The 17382-nt window shown below is 42.3% G+C and overlaps 1 protein-coding gene across 1 annotated transcript in view; it reads right to left on the bottom strand.

Annotated features, from left to right (window-relative positions):
* Positions 1 to 15716, bottom strand: part of TMPRSS7 (transmembrane serine protease 7) — a 54241-nt gene extending 38525 nt beyond the window's left edge. Inside the window, exons 1-4 of the mRNA XM_027965922.3 lie at positions 14569 to 15716; positions 11547 to 11754; positions 5156 to 5286; positions 446 to 513 (exon numbers count right to left, since the gene is read on the bottom strand). Of these exons, the coding sequence (XP_027821723.2) occupies positions 446 to 513; positions 5156 to 5286; positions 11547 to 11754; positions 14569 to 14616 (455 nt within the window). The 5' untranslated portion in view covers positions 14617 to 15716. The remainder of the gene's footprint in view (positions 1 to 445; positions 514 to 5155; positions 5287 to 11546; positions 11755 to 14568) is intronic.
* Between the last annotated feature and the right edge of the window lie 1666 nt (positions 15717 to 17382).

Below are 17382 nucleotides of genomic sequence, written 5' to 3'. Positions count from 1 at the left end.
ATTTTTGCCTTCACCTAATAGTAGTGGACATGTTTATGGCCATTTTGCCTAGCAGCATTAGTACAGAGGTCCAGGTTAATTCCAGGTATTTGTGTCTGTTCAGTCTCTCAGTCGTGTTTGACTCTTTGTGACTCCATGGGCTTTAGCCCACCAGGCTCCTCTGTCCATGGGATTTTCCCAGCAAAAATACTGGAATGGGTTGCCATTTCCTTCTCCAGGGGAGTTCCTGGTGAGCTTCTCCAGGGGAGTTCCTGGTGAGTTTCAGTAAAGGAAGAGAAAACCTCAGCATGACAAAGATCTGGGTCACAATTGTGCTAAAAGGGTATTAACCCACAACTCTCCCCAAGAAGTTACTTGCAAATGATGTCATCATAGCCCTTCCACACCATTCTGAGGAATTTACAGCAGTGAATGTAGAAGTCCCAAAGCAAGGGACTTTCCATACCTGACATCGGCAACTACAGACTGCTTGTAAAATTCGGAGAAGGCAGATGTTGTATAAACCAGGTTTATCTGCAAAAGAAGAACAAAGGTATCTGAAGTCTTTCAAACTTGGGTTCCATGCACAGTACCCAGCATTCTATAGGTCCAAGCTTTGACAGTTAGCAAGGAGAAAAGCCAGGCTCAAGCTAAAGGCTTCTAATGCCAAACTTAGGCATTATTCTTTGAATTAAAATAATGTATTACTTCCTGTATCAGAGTTACTGTCATTCTGCTGTTGGTGAAAATTACTCAGTTACCTCTACTCATTTATTGCTGTCTTTAGATACCCTAGAAAATGGCAACCCACTCCAGTACTCTTGCCTGGAGAATCCCAGGGATGAGGGAGCCTGGTGGGCTGCCCTCTGTGGGGTCACACAGAGTTGGACACGACTGAAGTGACTTAGCATAGCAGATACCCTAATCAAGTTTAACTTCAGAATTATGCTACTCCAATAGTAAATTTTCCCCACAATAAGTAAAATTCCTTTGAGCACATTTTCAAAGCATTTGACCCAATCTCTTCTATCAAAGTATACCATGGAAAATGTATATTCTCAAGGACACATTCCTAAATTAGCCACTAGAGGGCGAGTAATACCCACGGTAGAGAGTAGAGAGTAGAGTGAAGTCGCTCAGTCGTGTCCGACTCTTTGCGACCCCGTGGACTGTAGCCTACCAGGCTTCTCCATCCATGGGATTCTCCAGGCAAGAATACTGGAGTGGGTTACCATTTCCTTCTCCAGGGGATCTTCCCGACCCAGGGATCGAACCCGGGTCTCCCTCATTGGAGGCAGACGCTTTAACCTCTGAGCCACCAGGATTTTACATCTCCCTTCAGAACTCTCCAGTCTCCAGGAATTTTTTTTTAACACCATAAATGGATCTCAAAAAGAGAGCTACTTCAATCAACTGATAGCTTGCCCTTACTTAGCATTTCTAAAACCAGTTTCTTCTACCAAGTCTTCCCCTGTATTCCCCTTCCTGCTGTGCTGCTGCTAAGTCACCTCAGTCATGTCCGACTGTGCGACCCCATAAAAGGTAGTCCACCAGGTTCCTCCGTCCCTGGGATTCTCCAGGCAAGAACACTGGAGTGGGTTCCCCTTACTCAGTTCAGTTCAGTCGCTCAGTCGTGTCTGAGTCTTTGCGACCCCATGAATCACAGCACGACAGGCCTCCCTGTCCATCACCAACTTCCGGAGTTCAGGCAAACACATGTCCAATGAGTCAGTGATGCCATCCAGCCATCTCATCCTCTGTCGTCCCCTTCTCCTCCTGCCCCCAATCCCTCCCAGCATCAGGGTCTTTTCCAATGAGTCAGCTCTTCACATGAGGTGGCCAAAGTATTGGAGTTTCAGCTTCAGCATCAGTCCTTCCGATGCACATCCAGGACTGATCTCCTTTAGGATGGACTGGTTGGATCTTCTTGCAGTCCAAGGGACTCTCAAGAGTCTTCTCCAACACCACAGTTCAAAAGCATGAATTCTTCTGCACTCAGCTTTCTTCACAGTCCAACTCTCACATCCATTATGACCACTGGAAAAACCATAGCCGTGACTAGATGGACCTTTGTTGGCAAAGTAATGTCTCTGCTTTTGAATATGCTATCTAGGTTGGTCATAACTTTCCTTCCAAGGAGTAAGCGTCTTTTACTTTCATGGCTGCAGTCACCATCTGCAGTGATTTTGGAGCCCCCCAAAAATAAAATCTGATACTGTTTCCCCATCTATTTCCCATGAAGTGATTGGACCAGCTGCCATGATCTTACTTTTCTGAATGTTGAGCTTTAAGCCAACTTTTTCACTCTCCTCTTTCACTTTCATCAAGAGGCTTTTTCGTTCCTCTTCACTTTCTGCCATAAGGGTGGTGTCATCTGTATATCTGAGGTTATTGATATTTCTCCTGGCAATCTGGATTCCAGCTTGTGCTTCCTCCAGCCCAGCATTTCTCATGATGTACTCTGCATATAAGTTAAATAAGCAGGGTGACAATATACAGCCTTGACATACTCCTTTTCCTCTTTGGAACCAGTCTGTTGTTCCATGTCCAGTTCTAACTATTGCTTCCTGACCTGCATACAGGTTTCTCAAGAGACAAGTCAGGTGGTCTGGTATTCCCTTCTCTTTCAGAATTTTCCACAGTTTATTGTGATCCACACAGTCAAAGGCTTTGGCATAGTCAATAAAGCAGAAATAGATGTTTTTCTGGAACTCTCTCACTTTTTTGATGATCTAGCAGATGTTGGCAATTTGATCTCTGCCTTTTCTAAAACCAGCTTGAACATCTGGAAGTTCACATTTCACGTATTGCTGAAGCCTGGCTTGGAGAATTTTAAGCATTACTTTACTAGCGTGTCAGATGAGTGCAACTGTGCAGTAATTTGAGCATTCTTACATAGTAGCTACATAGTAGCAAAATCATCTACCTAACCTACCAGAGCCTCTTGATGAAGGTGAAAGAGGAAAGTGGAAAAGCTGGCTCAAAACTCAACATTCAAAAAACTAAGATCATGGGATCTAGTCCCATTACTTCATGGCAAATGAATGGGGAAACAATGGAAAAAGTAATGGACTTTATTTTCTTGGGCTCCAAAATCACTGCAGATGGTGACTGCACCCATGGAATTAAAAGAAACTTGTTTCTTGGAAGAAAAGCTATGACCAACCTAGACAGCATATTAAAAAGCAAAGACATTACTTTGCCAACAAAGGTCCATCTAGTCAATGTTATGGTTCTTCCAGAAGTTATGTGTGGATGTGAGAGTTTGACCATAAAGAAGGCTGAGTGCCGAAGAATTAATGCTTTTGAACTGTGGTGTTGGAGAAGACTCTTGAGAGTCCCTAGGACTGCAAGGACATCAAACCAGTCAATACAGAAGGAAATCAATCCTGAATATTCATTGGTGGGACTGATGCTGAAGCTGAAGCTCCAATACTTTGGCTACCTGATGTGAAGAGCCAATTCATTAGAAAAGACCCTGATGCTGGGAAAGGTTGAAGGCAGGAGGAGAAGGGGACAACAGAGGACAAAGGTTGGATGGCATGACCCAGCCAATGGATGTGAGTTTGAACAAGCTCCGGGAGATGGTGATGGATAGAGAAGCCTGGAGTGCAGAATGTCCATGGGGTTGCAAAGAGTCAGACATGACTGAACAACAAATGGCCCATGAGGAAAACACAAAACTCCCGAAACCTTGGAAATAATACAGCATCATGGAAAAATATGATCCACGGAGTTTAAATTCACTGTGCAACACAGAACATGTCACCTTGGCCTGCTGAGCTTCCTTTCCCCCGTCACCTTCTCTCTTTTATATTCTATAAAGAGGTGATAAAAATGCCTACTTCTTTGGGTGGGATGATAAATAGTTATAATTAAATGGGTTGAGCACAGTACTAACTATACAAACAGGGTCTACACAAAGCCAGCATTGAGTCTGCAGGAGGCCAGGGAGGGTTGCTTTGAGAAAGTTTTTTGGATGGGTCATGAATGACGGGTGGAATTTCATTCCCTAGAGGCTGGACAGAAAGGTTTAGGTCCAAAGTGAGTAACACGAGAAATCAGAGCCACCAGACAGGTAAGTGCAATGATTATTCATAATGTGCAACGATTATTCATACCAAGCAAAGACTGCTTTATTTCACAAAGTTCCTGTGGGAGAAAGTGGTGAAAAATGAGACTGGGATGATCAGGGGACAGATCTAGAAAAGTGCTTGCCTGCCATTCTTCAGAATCAGTATGTTATCCTTATGCCAAAGGAGGAATGTTACTGTTGAAGGATCACTCCAGCAGTAGAGAGATTCTGGGTGGGGATGGAGGAGTCCTGCCTGGGATTGGAAAAAATGTTAAGGAGATTTAAAAAGAATGTCTCCCTCTTTGGGCTAATTGGAGAGACAATTGATGTTTAGGAAAGGCCATGATAGATATTTTTCTGTTTGACCAGTTATACTTCTAGGAACTCAGCTAAGGAAGTAATCAGAGACACACAGCTTACCTGGTGGTTTTGTTATAACATTGTAACAGCAAAAATTGGAAACAACTTAAATATCTAATAAAAGGGACTTGCCAACTTCAAAGCTATCAAAATTTATGTTTTTTCAAAGACTATGTACTCGCATAGAAACATGCAATATTAAGAAGAAAAAGTCAGATTATAAAACTGAATATCTACTAATACTCCAGGTCTGTGCTATAGCCTATGTCTGTGTGGTCCAAAATCAAGAGGCTCTATCTCTGGAGATTGCATTAAAGGAGATTTTTATTTTTTTAATACTTTTTCTAAATTTTGCAAATGTTTACAATAAATACGAATTAGTTCTATAATAGGAAAAGTGGGTTTTTTTAAGTGAAGAGATGATAGTATATCAGTTTTGAAATAAATGTGTATGGATCACAGAATTAATCAGCATGCATGTAATTTCTGTACTAGAAGGCATTTTAAAGTTCATCTGATCCAATTACTTTATTTTATAGATAAGAAAAACTGAAGCTCAGGAAGTCATTTCTTTTTATTTTCAGTGGAAAAAAAAAAGAAATAATTCTATAAAATAGCAATTTTATCTTACAACCATGACGAGCTAAATCCCATGTTTTCCTGAGTTCTTCCTTCAGCCCCCATCCCTCCCCTACTGACCTCACCTTTCCCAGCCTCTCCCAGCTCCCGCCATCACCTCACCACTTGCTGCACAGTCTGCGCCACTGACAGAAATTCCCTGGACTCCTTCTGTCGGTATTCAGGAAGGAACTCAATGTTGGTGATGCGAAACATCCCAGCAAAGTAAAAAGCATCTCTGCTTTCAGTCTCACCTGTAAGACAGGAGGAAAGGTGGTCAGGATGCCTTCCCATCTGTGTGGTGGTAAGGCATGATCTATGTCTGTATCACTGTTCTAAAATGCTTTTATTTTAGACAGTTTGTATTTTACTGGTCGTAGTCTGAGAAGCTCTAAATGTAGTTTACAACATCTCTTCCATCAGCATCTGTCCTAGAGTCACTAAATAAGGACTTTTTATAGCTCAGTTGGTAGAGTCTGCTTGCAATACAGGAGACCCTGGTTCAGTTCCTGAGTTAGGAAGATTCACTAGAGAAGGGATAGGCTACCCACTCCAGTATTCTTGGGCTTCCCTTGTGGCTCCGCTGGTAAAGAATCCACCTGCAATGCAGGAGACCTGGGTTTGATCCTTGGGTTGGGAAGACCCCCTGGAGAAGGGAAAAGCTACCCCCTCCAGTATTCTGGCTTGGAAAATTACATAGACTCTTTAGTCCATGGGGTCGCAAAGAGCCCAACAGGACTGAGGAACTTTCACTTTCAGAGTCACTAAGGGGCCAAAAACGTAGAGCATAGACAGTGTTCACATGTCTCGCGTCTGTGGCAGGTAAGGGGGTAAGAAATGTACACTGCCAGGCTCTGGAGTGTCATGAGCACAAGTGGGTGAAGAGGGAAGGACTCCCCCAGCTGACCTCCACTGAGCCCCAAGTCTCTCATCTCCTTTCTGACTTTTGTGGATGATGCCCTGGGTGCTGGGCCGATCTTTAGCTCTGAGAAATGCATGGAGAGCTTATTCACAAAGTGCGGTCCTCAGTCCAGTGTCAGATACTGCTAAGTCACTTCAGTCATGTCTGACTCTGTGCGACCCCATGGACGGCAGCCCACCAGGCTCCCCCGTCCCTGGGATTCTCCAGGCAAGAACACTGGAGTGGGTTGCCATTTCCTTCTCTAATGCATGAAAGTGAAAAGTGAAGAAAGTGAAAAGTGAAGTCGCTCAGTAAGATAACTCCTGCTCAAATATTCTGTCCAAGGAGGACCACGGGACTGGATATTATTTGAGCCAGAAACTGCTGCCAAGACAGACAAAGATATTGCCATATTTGAGATGCCTTCAGATCCCTGAGAATAGCCTAGGGAGATGAGGACTCTCTTTTCAGACTTTCCTTTTTGTTACAAGGTTTTATTGCTATGAGGCATCACCCCCAGGTTCTCATGGCCACGGTATATTTCTTTGCTGAGACACATGTCCCATGGTATCAGAACTTCCATCTGCATTTCTGCCTTTCTAAAGGAACAGTAAATTTTTTTGTTCCTCAGCCCTTAACATGGGTAGTGAGTGCCTGACTCAGATTTCAAGCTCAATCAATGTTGGTGGAAAGGAGGGGAGAGGAAAACAGAGAATAGTCTCTTAGTGCAATGCCCAGCACCTGGAAATGCTAAATAAGTGATGGCTGAATTAAAAGAAGGTGCAACCAGGATTTCCTTGGTGGTCCAGTGGTTAAGAATCTGCCTTGCAATGCAGGGGACACAGGTTCAATCTCTGGTCAGGGAACTAGAATTCCACATGCCCATGTGCCATAACTATGGAGCCAGCACACCACTACTAGAGAGTCTGTGTACCAAAATGGACGGTCTTGAATGATGCAACAAAGATCTCCATGCATGCCATACCTGAGACCAGACACAGTGGAACAAATATTAAAAGAAAAAAAAAAAAAAGAAGGTGCAACCTGTATGAAGACTGGGGAGCTACCTCCCTGTGTGATCCATTCAGGGGTCACGTTAGCCGTGTACTGAGGCTGTGGAGGGGTGGGGAGGGGCCAGAGGCCTGAGCTCCTGTCCTAAATTTGTTCTTTCAAGTTATGAAGTTGAGCCTCCTAAAACTGAATTCCTCTGCCAAGTTTAGGACTAACTTTTCTGTCCAAAACTCTCTTCCTTTTCTTGTCCTACAACTGTTCACCTCAAAGAAAAGAGGGAACTGAAACAGAGCAAGACCCTGTGGGACCCTCCTGGGTACAGAAGCCTTTCTGTTTTCCCCATTTCTTTTTTGCAGGAAAAAGGATTCATCCTCCCAGACCTTCCCTGAGTTACAAAAGGTAGATTCAAATCGTTACCAGTTAGAAATGAAAGAATGCAGAAATAAAGGAAATGTGGTCATGAAACAATTGTACAGCGATAAAGCAGAGACCTAGTTCCTCCTCGAGGGATATACATCATGTCAGGGGAGTGTGTAATTTCCTCAGCTCTGTTTTGTCACAACAAAAATTTGAAGCGACGGACCGGCGTTACAGCCCTCGGACGGGCCAGTGTCACAGCTCCAAGTTACAGCTCAGTTTTATTTAGAAAATAAAGGAAAATATATCCTCGAGGCAGGAAGTCTTGCCGACCCAAAAGACACAAAGAGGAGAGAGACAGAGAGCGAGCCCTGGCCCTTTGGCTCCTGTTTTTATGTTTTTCTCCTCCCCCGGACTTGCCCTGTGTAAACTGGGCTAGCCAAGAGTGCTGTTTGCCCTACCTGAGGTCCTCACTCCCTCCTCCGACCTTCCTCTGTTCTATTTTCGCAGGCTTTTCCCTTCCTTGTCTTTTAGTCACTGTCATTCTGGACTCCTTTTTCCTATTCTTACTACCTAACAGTCACAATCTGGTCTATATCTTTGCGTTCTTAAGGCAGAGGCACCCCACTCCAGTACTCTTGCCTGGAAAATCCCATGGATGGAGGAGCCTGGTGGGCTGCAGTCCACGGGGTCGCTAAGAGTCAGACACGACTGAGCGACTTCCCTTTCACTTTTCACTTTCATGCATTGGAGAAGGAAATGGCAACCCACTCCACTGTTCTTGCCTGGAGAATCCCACGGATGGGGGAGCCTGGTGGGCTGCCATCTATGGGGCCGCACAGAGTCAGACACAACTGAAGCAACCTAGCAGCAGCATAGGAACTAAGGCCCCCAAACAGGTGGAGAATGGTGACTTCAGTCTGAGCACAAACACGTGGACTCCAGACTGGCTTGAACCAGAAGGCTGAGATTGAAACAGATTGAACCAGAAGGTTGAGATTTCTGACATACCATCCTGTTATCTCACCACCAACCATCAGAGGAAAGTCACACACCCCTCAGCCCACATTCACAAAATTTTCCTTTAAAAACTCTTCCTTGAAGACCATCAGGGAGTTAGCATCTTTTGAGCATTAGCTGCCCATTCTCCTTGCTTGGCTCATAAAATAAACCTTTCTTGCTCTAAATTCTGACATTGCAATTTGCTTGGCTTCACTGTGAGTTGGGCACATGAACTTGGGTTCAACAACAGTTATGTAACCTTGGACACACCACTTTGCCCCATTAGGCCTCTTGTATAAAGAAGCATTTGTTTCTGTCTCTGATTTTACTAAGAAAGTCATTCTTATGTGGGTTTTTTTTTTTTTTCTGTTGCAGATTCTTAAAATTTAAATGAAAGTTCTGACCACCTGGAAGCTCACAGGTGGTGAGCTTCCTTCTTCTATCCGTAGGTATTCGAGGGATAAACAACGCAAGAGAGTTCAGTTTAGCCAGCTTACATTTATCTAACTCTTCTGCTCAGGTCAACATACAATCCCTGCTTGTGAAACTGAGCAGGACCCTGTGGGGCCCTCCTTAGGCACAAAAGCCTTTCTGTGTTCCCCGTTTTCTTATTTATAAAAAATCAGGGAAGTAAAAGAATGCAGAAACAAAGGAACAATCAAGAAACTATAGTCCAGTATCCTGGTTCTTCTGCAGGAACCACCCATACAGATGGAGGATGGTAACTTCAGGCTAAGCACAAGAATCCTTAAATACCACCCTGTTAGGTCACCAACCAATTAGAGGATAGTTGTATACCCAACAGTCCTCAGTCCAGATTTTGCCTGTAATAACTTCTCCCTGCAAACCATCGGGGACTTTAGAGCATAAGTCACCCATTCTCCTTGCTGACCCCTGCAATAAACCTTTCTCTACTCCAGCCTCCAATATTATGGTTTATTTAACCTCACTGTGCATTGAACAAGCTTGCATTCAACAACAAATGGTCTTCCAGATGAGCTGTCCACCTCATTTCTGTTAAAAAAAAAAAAATCACATGGAAATTTCCTGTTGCTCCAGTGGTTAAGACTACATGCTCTCACTGTTACTGGACAGAGTTTGGACTCTGGAAATAAAATCCCACAAGCCTCAAGGTGCATCCAAAAATAAAAAATAAAAAATCACAAGCCCCAAATGGAGTCTTTTGCCCCCATGACTGCAAATTAAGACCTAATTGCAGAACTTCTCTTGTGGTGCAGTGGATAAGAATCTGACTGACAGCGCAGAGGACACAGGTTTGACCCCTGGTCTGGGAAGATGCCACATGCCCTGTCCATGCACCACAACTACTAAAGCCCGCTCACCCTGGAGCCTGTGCTCTGCAGTGATGAGAAGCCATCACAATGAGAAGCCCCTTCCCCCATGCACGAGAGAGAGCCTACACAAAGAAACAAAGACCCAGCACAGCCAAAAAATAAATTTGAAAATACTAACAAATAAATAAAATTATAAAGAAAAAGGCTTAATTGCAGTTTCACTCCCTCCAGGGAATGTGACCTTTAAACAGACAATTTGAAAATTCCTGATCAACACTAGAGGCAAACCGCATGATAAAGACCCCTGCTCCCCCAAGATCTGAGGGGCTGCCCAGAACAATTCTGTCTTTTCTCCTGCTAATAGCCTCCTTGTCCCACCCTCCTTCTGCTTATAAAATCTTCCATTTTGTTCACCAGCTCCAAGGTTTCTATTTACTATTAAATAAAATAGTATTTATTGACTTATTTGCTAGTATTTACCATTTACTATTTTATTGACTGTTAATAGATGGGATGCTGTGATTCATGAGCAAGTACATAAAGCCAATTATATCACTAGATTTACTTGGTTGAATTTTTGTTTTTTAACATTTTTCAAGGCCACCCTCCATGCTCAAATTTCATGTATCAAAACTAACCTCTGTTGTTTGTGAAACAATTCTCTTATTCATACCTGTTTTCCTTTCCTCATACTAGCCTGTCTTTCTGAAATGCCCTTCTCTGATGTTCAGACAACCAACAAATTACCTCATCATAGTGATGTCCCAAAACTTTATATGAATGTGCTAGGCAATGCAAATACATCAGTTTAGGGCTGGCAGAGAACTGATGGGAAATAAGTTGGTTTGCTCTGGGATGGGGCTGTGTGTCTTTTGTGTTTGTCTTAATTGCTCATTGACTTGACTGCCTTCACTAGTCTGTAAAGACAGATTCTTTCCTGTCTACCACTCTGTTCCATGCCTTTCACAGGGTCCAGCTCATAGTGGGCCCTCCCAGGCTGTGTCAAATGAATTTTCAGAAGCCAGTTCATGAAGCCTTATCTAGACTCGATCCCTGAACAGGTTGTTGGATGCTTCCCTTCTGTGACTTCAAAGTAATTGCTTAAGAAAAAAAAAAAAAAAATCTGTCCTCACTCCCTCTCTAGCACTGAGCTGTGAGTTTTTTGAAAGTAGAAAATGCATCTCTGAGCTTTTTAAAAGTAGGAGATGCATCTTGGTGTGCCTGATGCATAGTACCACACAAATCATAGGTGATCAATTTCTATATATAATTGACCTGAACTTCTCAAGACAATATTCATTAATTCTTTGCCTATAATTTAGTTTTCCAATCAAATTTTAATATCCTTGAGAGTATCTTGCATTAAATATAATCATGTGTAGGGTGGGAAGTCCAGCATAAATCAATAAATGCTATAGTTACTGAGCTGCTTGGGTAACTACTCTCTAAGGAAGAACTTAGTTATTACTCCTATTCAAAAGCATCAGTAAGATTGACAAAAACATAATCAACTGGATAAACAACATAAAAACAAAGAAGAGAAAGGTGCATTAGTAAACTGAAGTGCAGGGAGCTGGAAGCATGAGGTTGCCTAGCAACAGGCCTGAGTGGGTGGATAAGGAAATAAAACAACTTAGCATTCCATTCATTTTTCACAGCTAAAAATGTGTTACATTTCTGAACCAGTCAAAAGCTCCCAAGCATTTTCCTCAGGTCTTCTCTTGCTGGTATCTCTGCTCCTCTGGGAAGAAAGCAGTGGTGGTAAAGTAAGAAATGGGAAAGACAATTCTGGCTTCTTCCTTAAAACCTCAACAGTTTTGAAAATGGCTTTCAGTCTAACAAGTAAGAAAATTCTATCAGAAACACCCAGGGGCACATGGGACCTGCATTGCCAATAGAACCCTCGGGGCAAGCCCTAACACCAAAGGTACAAGGGATTTCAACTCACTGATGTAGAGCCACAGCAGTGTCCAGGCTATGACCGCTAGGATGAATAAAAATACTGTGAAAAGAACGATTTTGTTTTGGGTGTTCCAAAAGGGAGCTTTCTTCTTGAGTTGCTTCTTGGGTTTGGCTCCGGCGATGGGTTTTCTTGGTGGTCGTCTCCCTGGCAACTTCCCTGGGGCACTGATGACCTGAACTGAGATATTGGATATCTTCAAAAGAATGAGAGATGTGTTAACAATTAGAAGTAGTCTAGGGCTTAAATACAACCACTCAGTCAGGAGAATCTTAGTGCTAAAAGGCCTGCATAAATCAAATGATCTACATAAGCAATGGCTTGCACTAAATCACACAATTAAGACCAATCAGGAAAAAAAAAAAACAGTATATGAACTCCAGTGAAATTGTATCCAGGTTCTCCCCTCAACTTTCCAATTCTGCTAAATAGATACTAGAGAGGATAGACCTGAATTTTATGTAAGTGAAGACTAAAGGACCTAAAGGGCAGACTGTGGGTTGATTCATGAGTCCACATCTCTGGGAATGTATGTGTTTGCAATATATATAGCTTTTTTCCCCACAATCAGTGTCTTCTAGGCTGAGGCAGGATTGACAGTAAGAATAGAAGTGAGTTCCTCAAAGAAACGAACTGATTTCCTAATTATGGCTTCATGAACCGGTGGTCATGAAACCAAGCAGGACCTCCCTGTGTCCAGGGGTTCCTGGACACAAAAGCTGTTCTGTGTCCCCCATTTCTTGATTACAGGACATGGGCTTCATTCAGCCTCCATTACCTTTCCTGAGTTCCAACGAGCAGGTTCAAACTGTTGCTAACTAGGGAAGGGTGGATGCAGAGAAAAGGGAGGAACAATAGTCAAGCCTTGGGTCAGTCTTGGTTCTCCATCAAGGGATACACATAACAATATTTTTGAGCCATTTTGCAGATACTGAAATCCCTACCAGGTAGGAGAAATTAATGGTATGCTGCCCACAAGCATGTAAATCCCAGACTGGTTGGAACCAGAAGGTTAATGATGTTGACTCCCACTTACCTCACCACCAACCAATCAGAAGGTGGTCCACAAACTGGTCATAACCTCTGTGAACCATTACTACAAAATTTCTCACTATCTCCTCCAGGTTGGGACATACAATTCTGAGGACATTAGCCCACTGTGGCTCCTTTTGACTACCAAAGCAATAAAGCTATTTTTTCTACTTCATCAAAAACTGTCACTGAAAATCAATTCTTTGTCCAAGTACAGAGGCTGAGTTTGGCTTCAGTAAAGAGAAAAGTTCAGAATGATTCTCTTGTTTTGTTGTAGCCAAATGCTCTGGGAAGCAAACTCACTCAGAAGGACAGCATGGGTAGTGGACTGCAGTTTATTACACTGGGGGGTCCGAGGCAGAGTTTCCTCTTCAGCCAGGGACCCTGACCGACTTTTGTGAAAACCTTTCATACCTTAAGTGTTCGTACTCAAGATCCCATCCCCAAATTCCTTAAACCTAGCCTGGAAAATGTTAAAGGGAAATACAATCAGGTTACAGCCATGACTCATAATCAGAAGGGTCAGCTGGCATACATTGTAGCCTACACCAACGGGTGCCCTGAAGGTTACAAGGTGATTGGCCACAGAGAGGATTATTGCATTCTTTCTGACTGTGGGAAATCTTGGTGCGGAATCTGGTGTTTATCAGTCCGTGAGGCCTGTTCTGCTGCAGGTGTGTTATCTCCATGGCTACCTGGCACATAGTCCAAAGTTCACTGAAAATGCAAGCAGCCCGATACTCCAAAGATCACTGGGAATGTAAGATGGAGCTTCCTTCTTTTTCAGGATTGAGTCAGCTCAGCCTGTTCCTTTCCTCCTTCAGTTTGTGTGGCGATGAAGGACAGGGGTCAAGTGCTTGTTTTACCATCACCTCACAGGCATGCTCTAGAAGTCAGCGACTGGCCTGAACAATAATTCAGTTTCTCAATCACAAATGAAACAATGACCAAAAAATACAGAATGAAATAGGAGACTCATGTTAGATTAGAAAATTACCAGTTTTAGCATATTGACATACAAAGTGTTGTCTGCAACAGCGACAGGAAAAAAAGGGTATTATTTAACTCTTTGCCCTCCTCTTTTTTTTTCTCCTCTACTCTGTCATTTGATGCTGTGAATTCTTTAATAATGTAAGTGAGAGTTCAGCTTCATTGAAGGAGAGATTTATACATGTCAAGGTAACTAAACATCAATGATGAAATAACTTTTAACCACACATTCTTTTAAAGGCAAGAATGTGGAACACCAATATTAAAGAAATAATTCCTCTTTTGAGCTCTCCTCTAAGAGTGTTCTCATTCTCTCTTACTCTCTCTCACTGTTCCCTACAAAGTACATGTCTTCCAGTCTTTAATCCTACCAATTAATGGGATAATGTGTGGCCAAGAACATTCTAAATTATTCATGGCTCCCTCATTCTTTGTGCCAAACACTCTTGTCAACCCCTGGAGTGAAATCTAGCTTGCATGCCTCCCAGTGAAATTGAACTAGACCAGAGTTCATCGAATGTGATGTTCTGTAGGACTGAGGATGCTGTTTCTAAATAGAAAACTTTCTGTTATAGGATGAGTTGACTATGGCGTCAAGCTACTTTAAAATATACCCCCCAAGAAGTCAAAAAGGAAAACTTAGAGCAGTGCTAGGCCATGATGGACTAACAAGGCCAAAGTTGGGTCTTTAAGTGCGGGAACACATTACAGGCAGTCTCAGTTAGCCCTGATTAAATTTTAAAATGGAATTTGTATAGAGATCAGTACAATTTCCCTGGAGTTTTAGAAAAACAGCTGCAAATCAATTACCAACTATAGCACTTTAAAACAAGCTCATATTTGTAAAGTTCATTAAGTACCAAAGGAAGGTTAAGTATGTTATTATTGTTTCCTTCATTTTTTTAAAGTGACTCAGTCTCGTTTTACTAACAAGGTCAACAATAAACGGCATTCAAGTAACAGAGAAGGTTTCTCACAATGTACTTACATTCACATCAACAGCTTTGGATGAAATATTTCTGTTTTCTTTGTCCATTTTTAGGTGTTCTGCAGGTGAACATCCAGAGGTGCTTCAAAGCCAGCTTTTCAGACCCTTACATTCCCGCTTGAGAAGAACTGGCTGCCATATTCAAGCTAGCTAGAGGGATGGAATCAATTTACCTCCACCGGCTCCAGTTCAGAAACTGAAGCTGCCTCATTGCTATATAGTGAATGTTAAAGGGACCTAGCAGAGAGCTTCACAAATCCCAACTAAAGACTTCTTAGTGTTACTCTGAATCAGGCCTCCTAGAGCCCAGCCTCAAGGCAAGTTTGCTTCAGGAGGATACAATCCAACAACCCCCAGATATTTACAAGTCTTTTAAATGTTTGCCTGCATCTACAAAGGAATATTAAGAGATCTAACTTCTAACCCTCAGCACGGCTTCTTAGAAATCCCCACACTGCCCAGGGGAGGGTGAAATGCATAAAGGAAGTCAATTGTATGGTGATGGATAGTGATTAGACTTAGGATGATGACCCCTTTTGTAATGTATATAAATATCAATTTATAATGTTGTGCTCCTGAAATTATATGATGTTTCATGACAGTTTTGCCTCAATTAAAAAAAAAAAAAAAGAGGGACTTCCCTGGTGGTCCAGTGGCTAAGACTCACCCTCCCAACGCATGGAGCTCAGGAACTAGATTCCACATGCCGCAACTAAGAATTTATTTTGCATACAGCAACTAAAGATTCCAAGTGCCCCAACTAAGATCCAGTGCAGCCAAATAAATAAATATTTTTTAAAAATTCTTCCCCACCCCAACACCTACCCATTTCTCTTGCTGGCATCTCATGCCAACTCCAGGAGCCTCACTTTCTAATTCTGCTCTCAGCTTTCTAGCTACACTCTCTAAAAATCCCTGTTCAAGAGGTTTTTTGGTTTCGTTTTTTACTTCCTCTCCTCTTGCAGTCCTCAGAAAACCCAGGCCCTTCCTCATGAAAGTCCCCTGCTTCCATTTCTCCTATTCTTCCGCAGGTCAACCTGAATTAGATTCAAGGTAAAGGAGAGCAATTTCGAGGGTGGAATAAAGTTCACACATTGCTCCCCATTTCCCTGTGAGACAGGCGTGCTTCCCTCTGGGCACTGGGCATCAGTGGAAAGTTGATCAATCGCCCTTTAAAAGGGAAGCACTGCTCTGCTGATCTGGACAAAACTCTGCGTCATTCAGGGGACAGTCATCAGAAAGCAAGTGAGAAACTGCCTGCTGAAAGGGGTGGAAGATAGCTAAGTAAAGCCTGACAAACAAATTATGTCATGTTGTACACATTTGCTTCCTGGCTTTTTTATTTATTACTAACAGTGATAAAATGACTAATAATGCTTTAGGCTTTATAATGGTAAGAGAGGGAAATTTTAAATTGAAGTCCTTTTTAACTGCCTGTCCTTTTTGTATTTATTTCCTATATTTTTAGAACTACTCATTTCACAAATATAAGTAAAATATATGTCCTGGGCAGTGGCCACTGAAAAGACCCTCTCCTTGAGAATCAAACTTCAGATAATCTCTTCTGAGCCCTCTTTATGGCCAGGCCTCATTCTGGGATCCTTATCTCATCTGCCTGCCCAACTGTAGAAAGAATCCTGCTGTCAACATGGAGAAAATCCCACTACCTTGATATCTGCTTTCCTTTGATAGCTGATTAAGTTCTTCAATCTCTTCCTTTAATGTAGAGAATCTCAATCTTTGGCCTGCCTTTAGCAAGAATCCCTTGACATTTGAGGTTTCTTCTTAGTAATTTTCTATCTATTGATACCCTCACCCTGTTCATTTGCTATCTTTGAGGCTTCTCTGGTGTCTCAGCAGTAAAGAGCTTCTCTGGTGTCTCAGCAGTAAAGAATCTACCTGCCAATGCTGGAAACTCAAGTTCTATCCCTGGGTCAGGAAGATCCCCTGGAGAAGGAAATGGTAATGCACTCCAGTATTCTTGCCTGAAAAATCTCAAGGACAGAGGAGCCTGGTGGGCTACCATCTATGGCGTTGCAAAGAGTCCAACATGACAGCAACTAAACAAAAACAAACAGCTGTCTTTATCCAATCTGGGATTGAGCTACGTTCTATTCTGAAATCTCTTCCCCCTAATACACCATTCTCTTTGAATAAAATTCTTTCAACTGTGTGTTTGAAACACCAAGAATGGGAAGGGGCAGCAAAGCATAGGAGTTTGCACTATATGTACAGAATTTTAAAACAATCATAAAACCAACTACAGGCTGACTTTTAAAATCTCATTTGCCAATAGTTCTAAATAATGTCAGTGATAAATTATTCTTCTCTGAAAAAAAAATCTTTGTTGTAAATTCTAAACAATTGCTTCCATTACAATTAAGTTTTAATAATATATATATATATAAAAGCTTCAAATGGCACATTTTAATTACTCATTATTTAATAAATAGGAATGTTGTATAGAAGTTAATTTGAAGAACTCCCATTTGTGTGAAAGTGAATGTGTTAGTCACTCAGTCTTGTCCCACTCTTTGTGACCCCATGGGCTATAGCTGGCCAGGCTCCTCTGTCCACCAGACTCTCCAGGCGAGAATACTGGACTGAGCTGCTATTTCCTTCTCTAGGGGATCTTCCTGACCCAGGAATCAATGGGTCTCCATTGCAGGCAAATTCTCTACCCATTTGTATAGTTGGCTTCAAACACAAACGGACTCTATTGAACATGTTCATTTTGAAAGTACGTTTCTAACAGTTTGGAATCACTTGAACTCACCTGGGGCAGAATTTTTGCATTTCAGCATTTCAGTCCTG

The sequence above is a fragment of the Ovis aries genome, chromosome 1 (genome assembly GCF_016772045.2).
Source record: "Ovis aries strain OAR_USU_Benz2616 breed Rambouillet chromosome 1, ARS-UI_Ramb_v3.0, whole genome shotgun sequence".
NCBI classification, from domain to species: Eukaryota; Metazoa; Chordata; class Mammalia; order Artiodactyla; family Bovidae; genus Ovis; species Ovis aries.
This window is presented reverse-complemented; position numbering and strand designations above follow the sequence as displayed.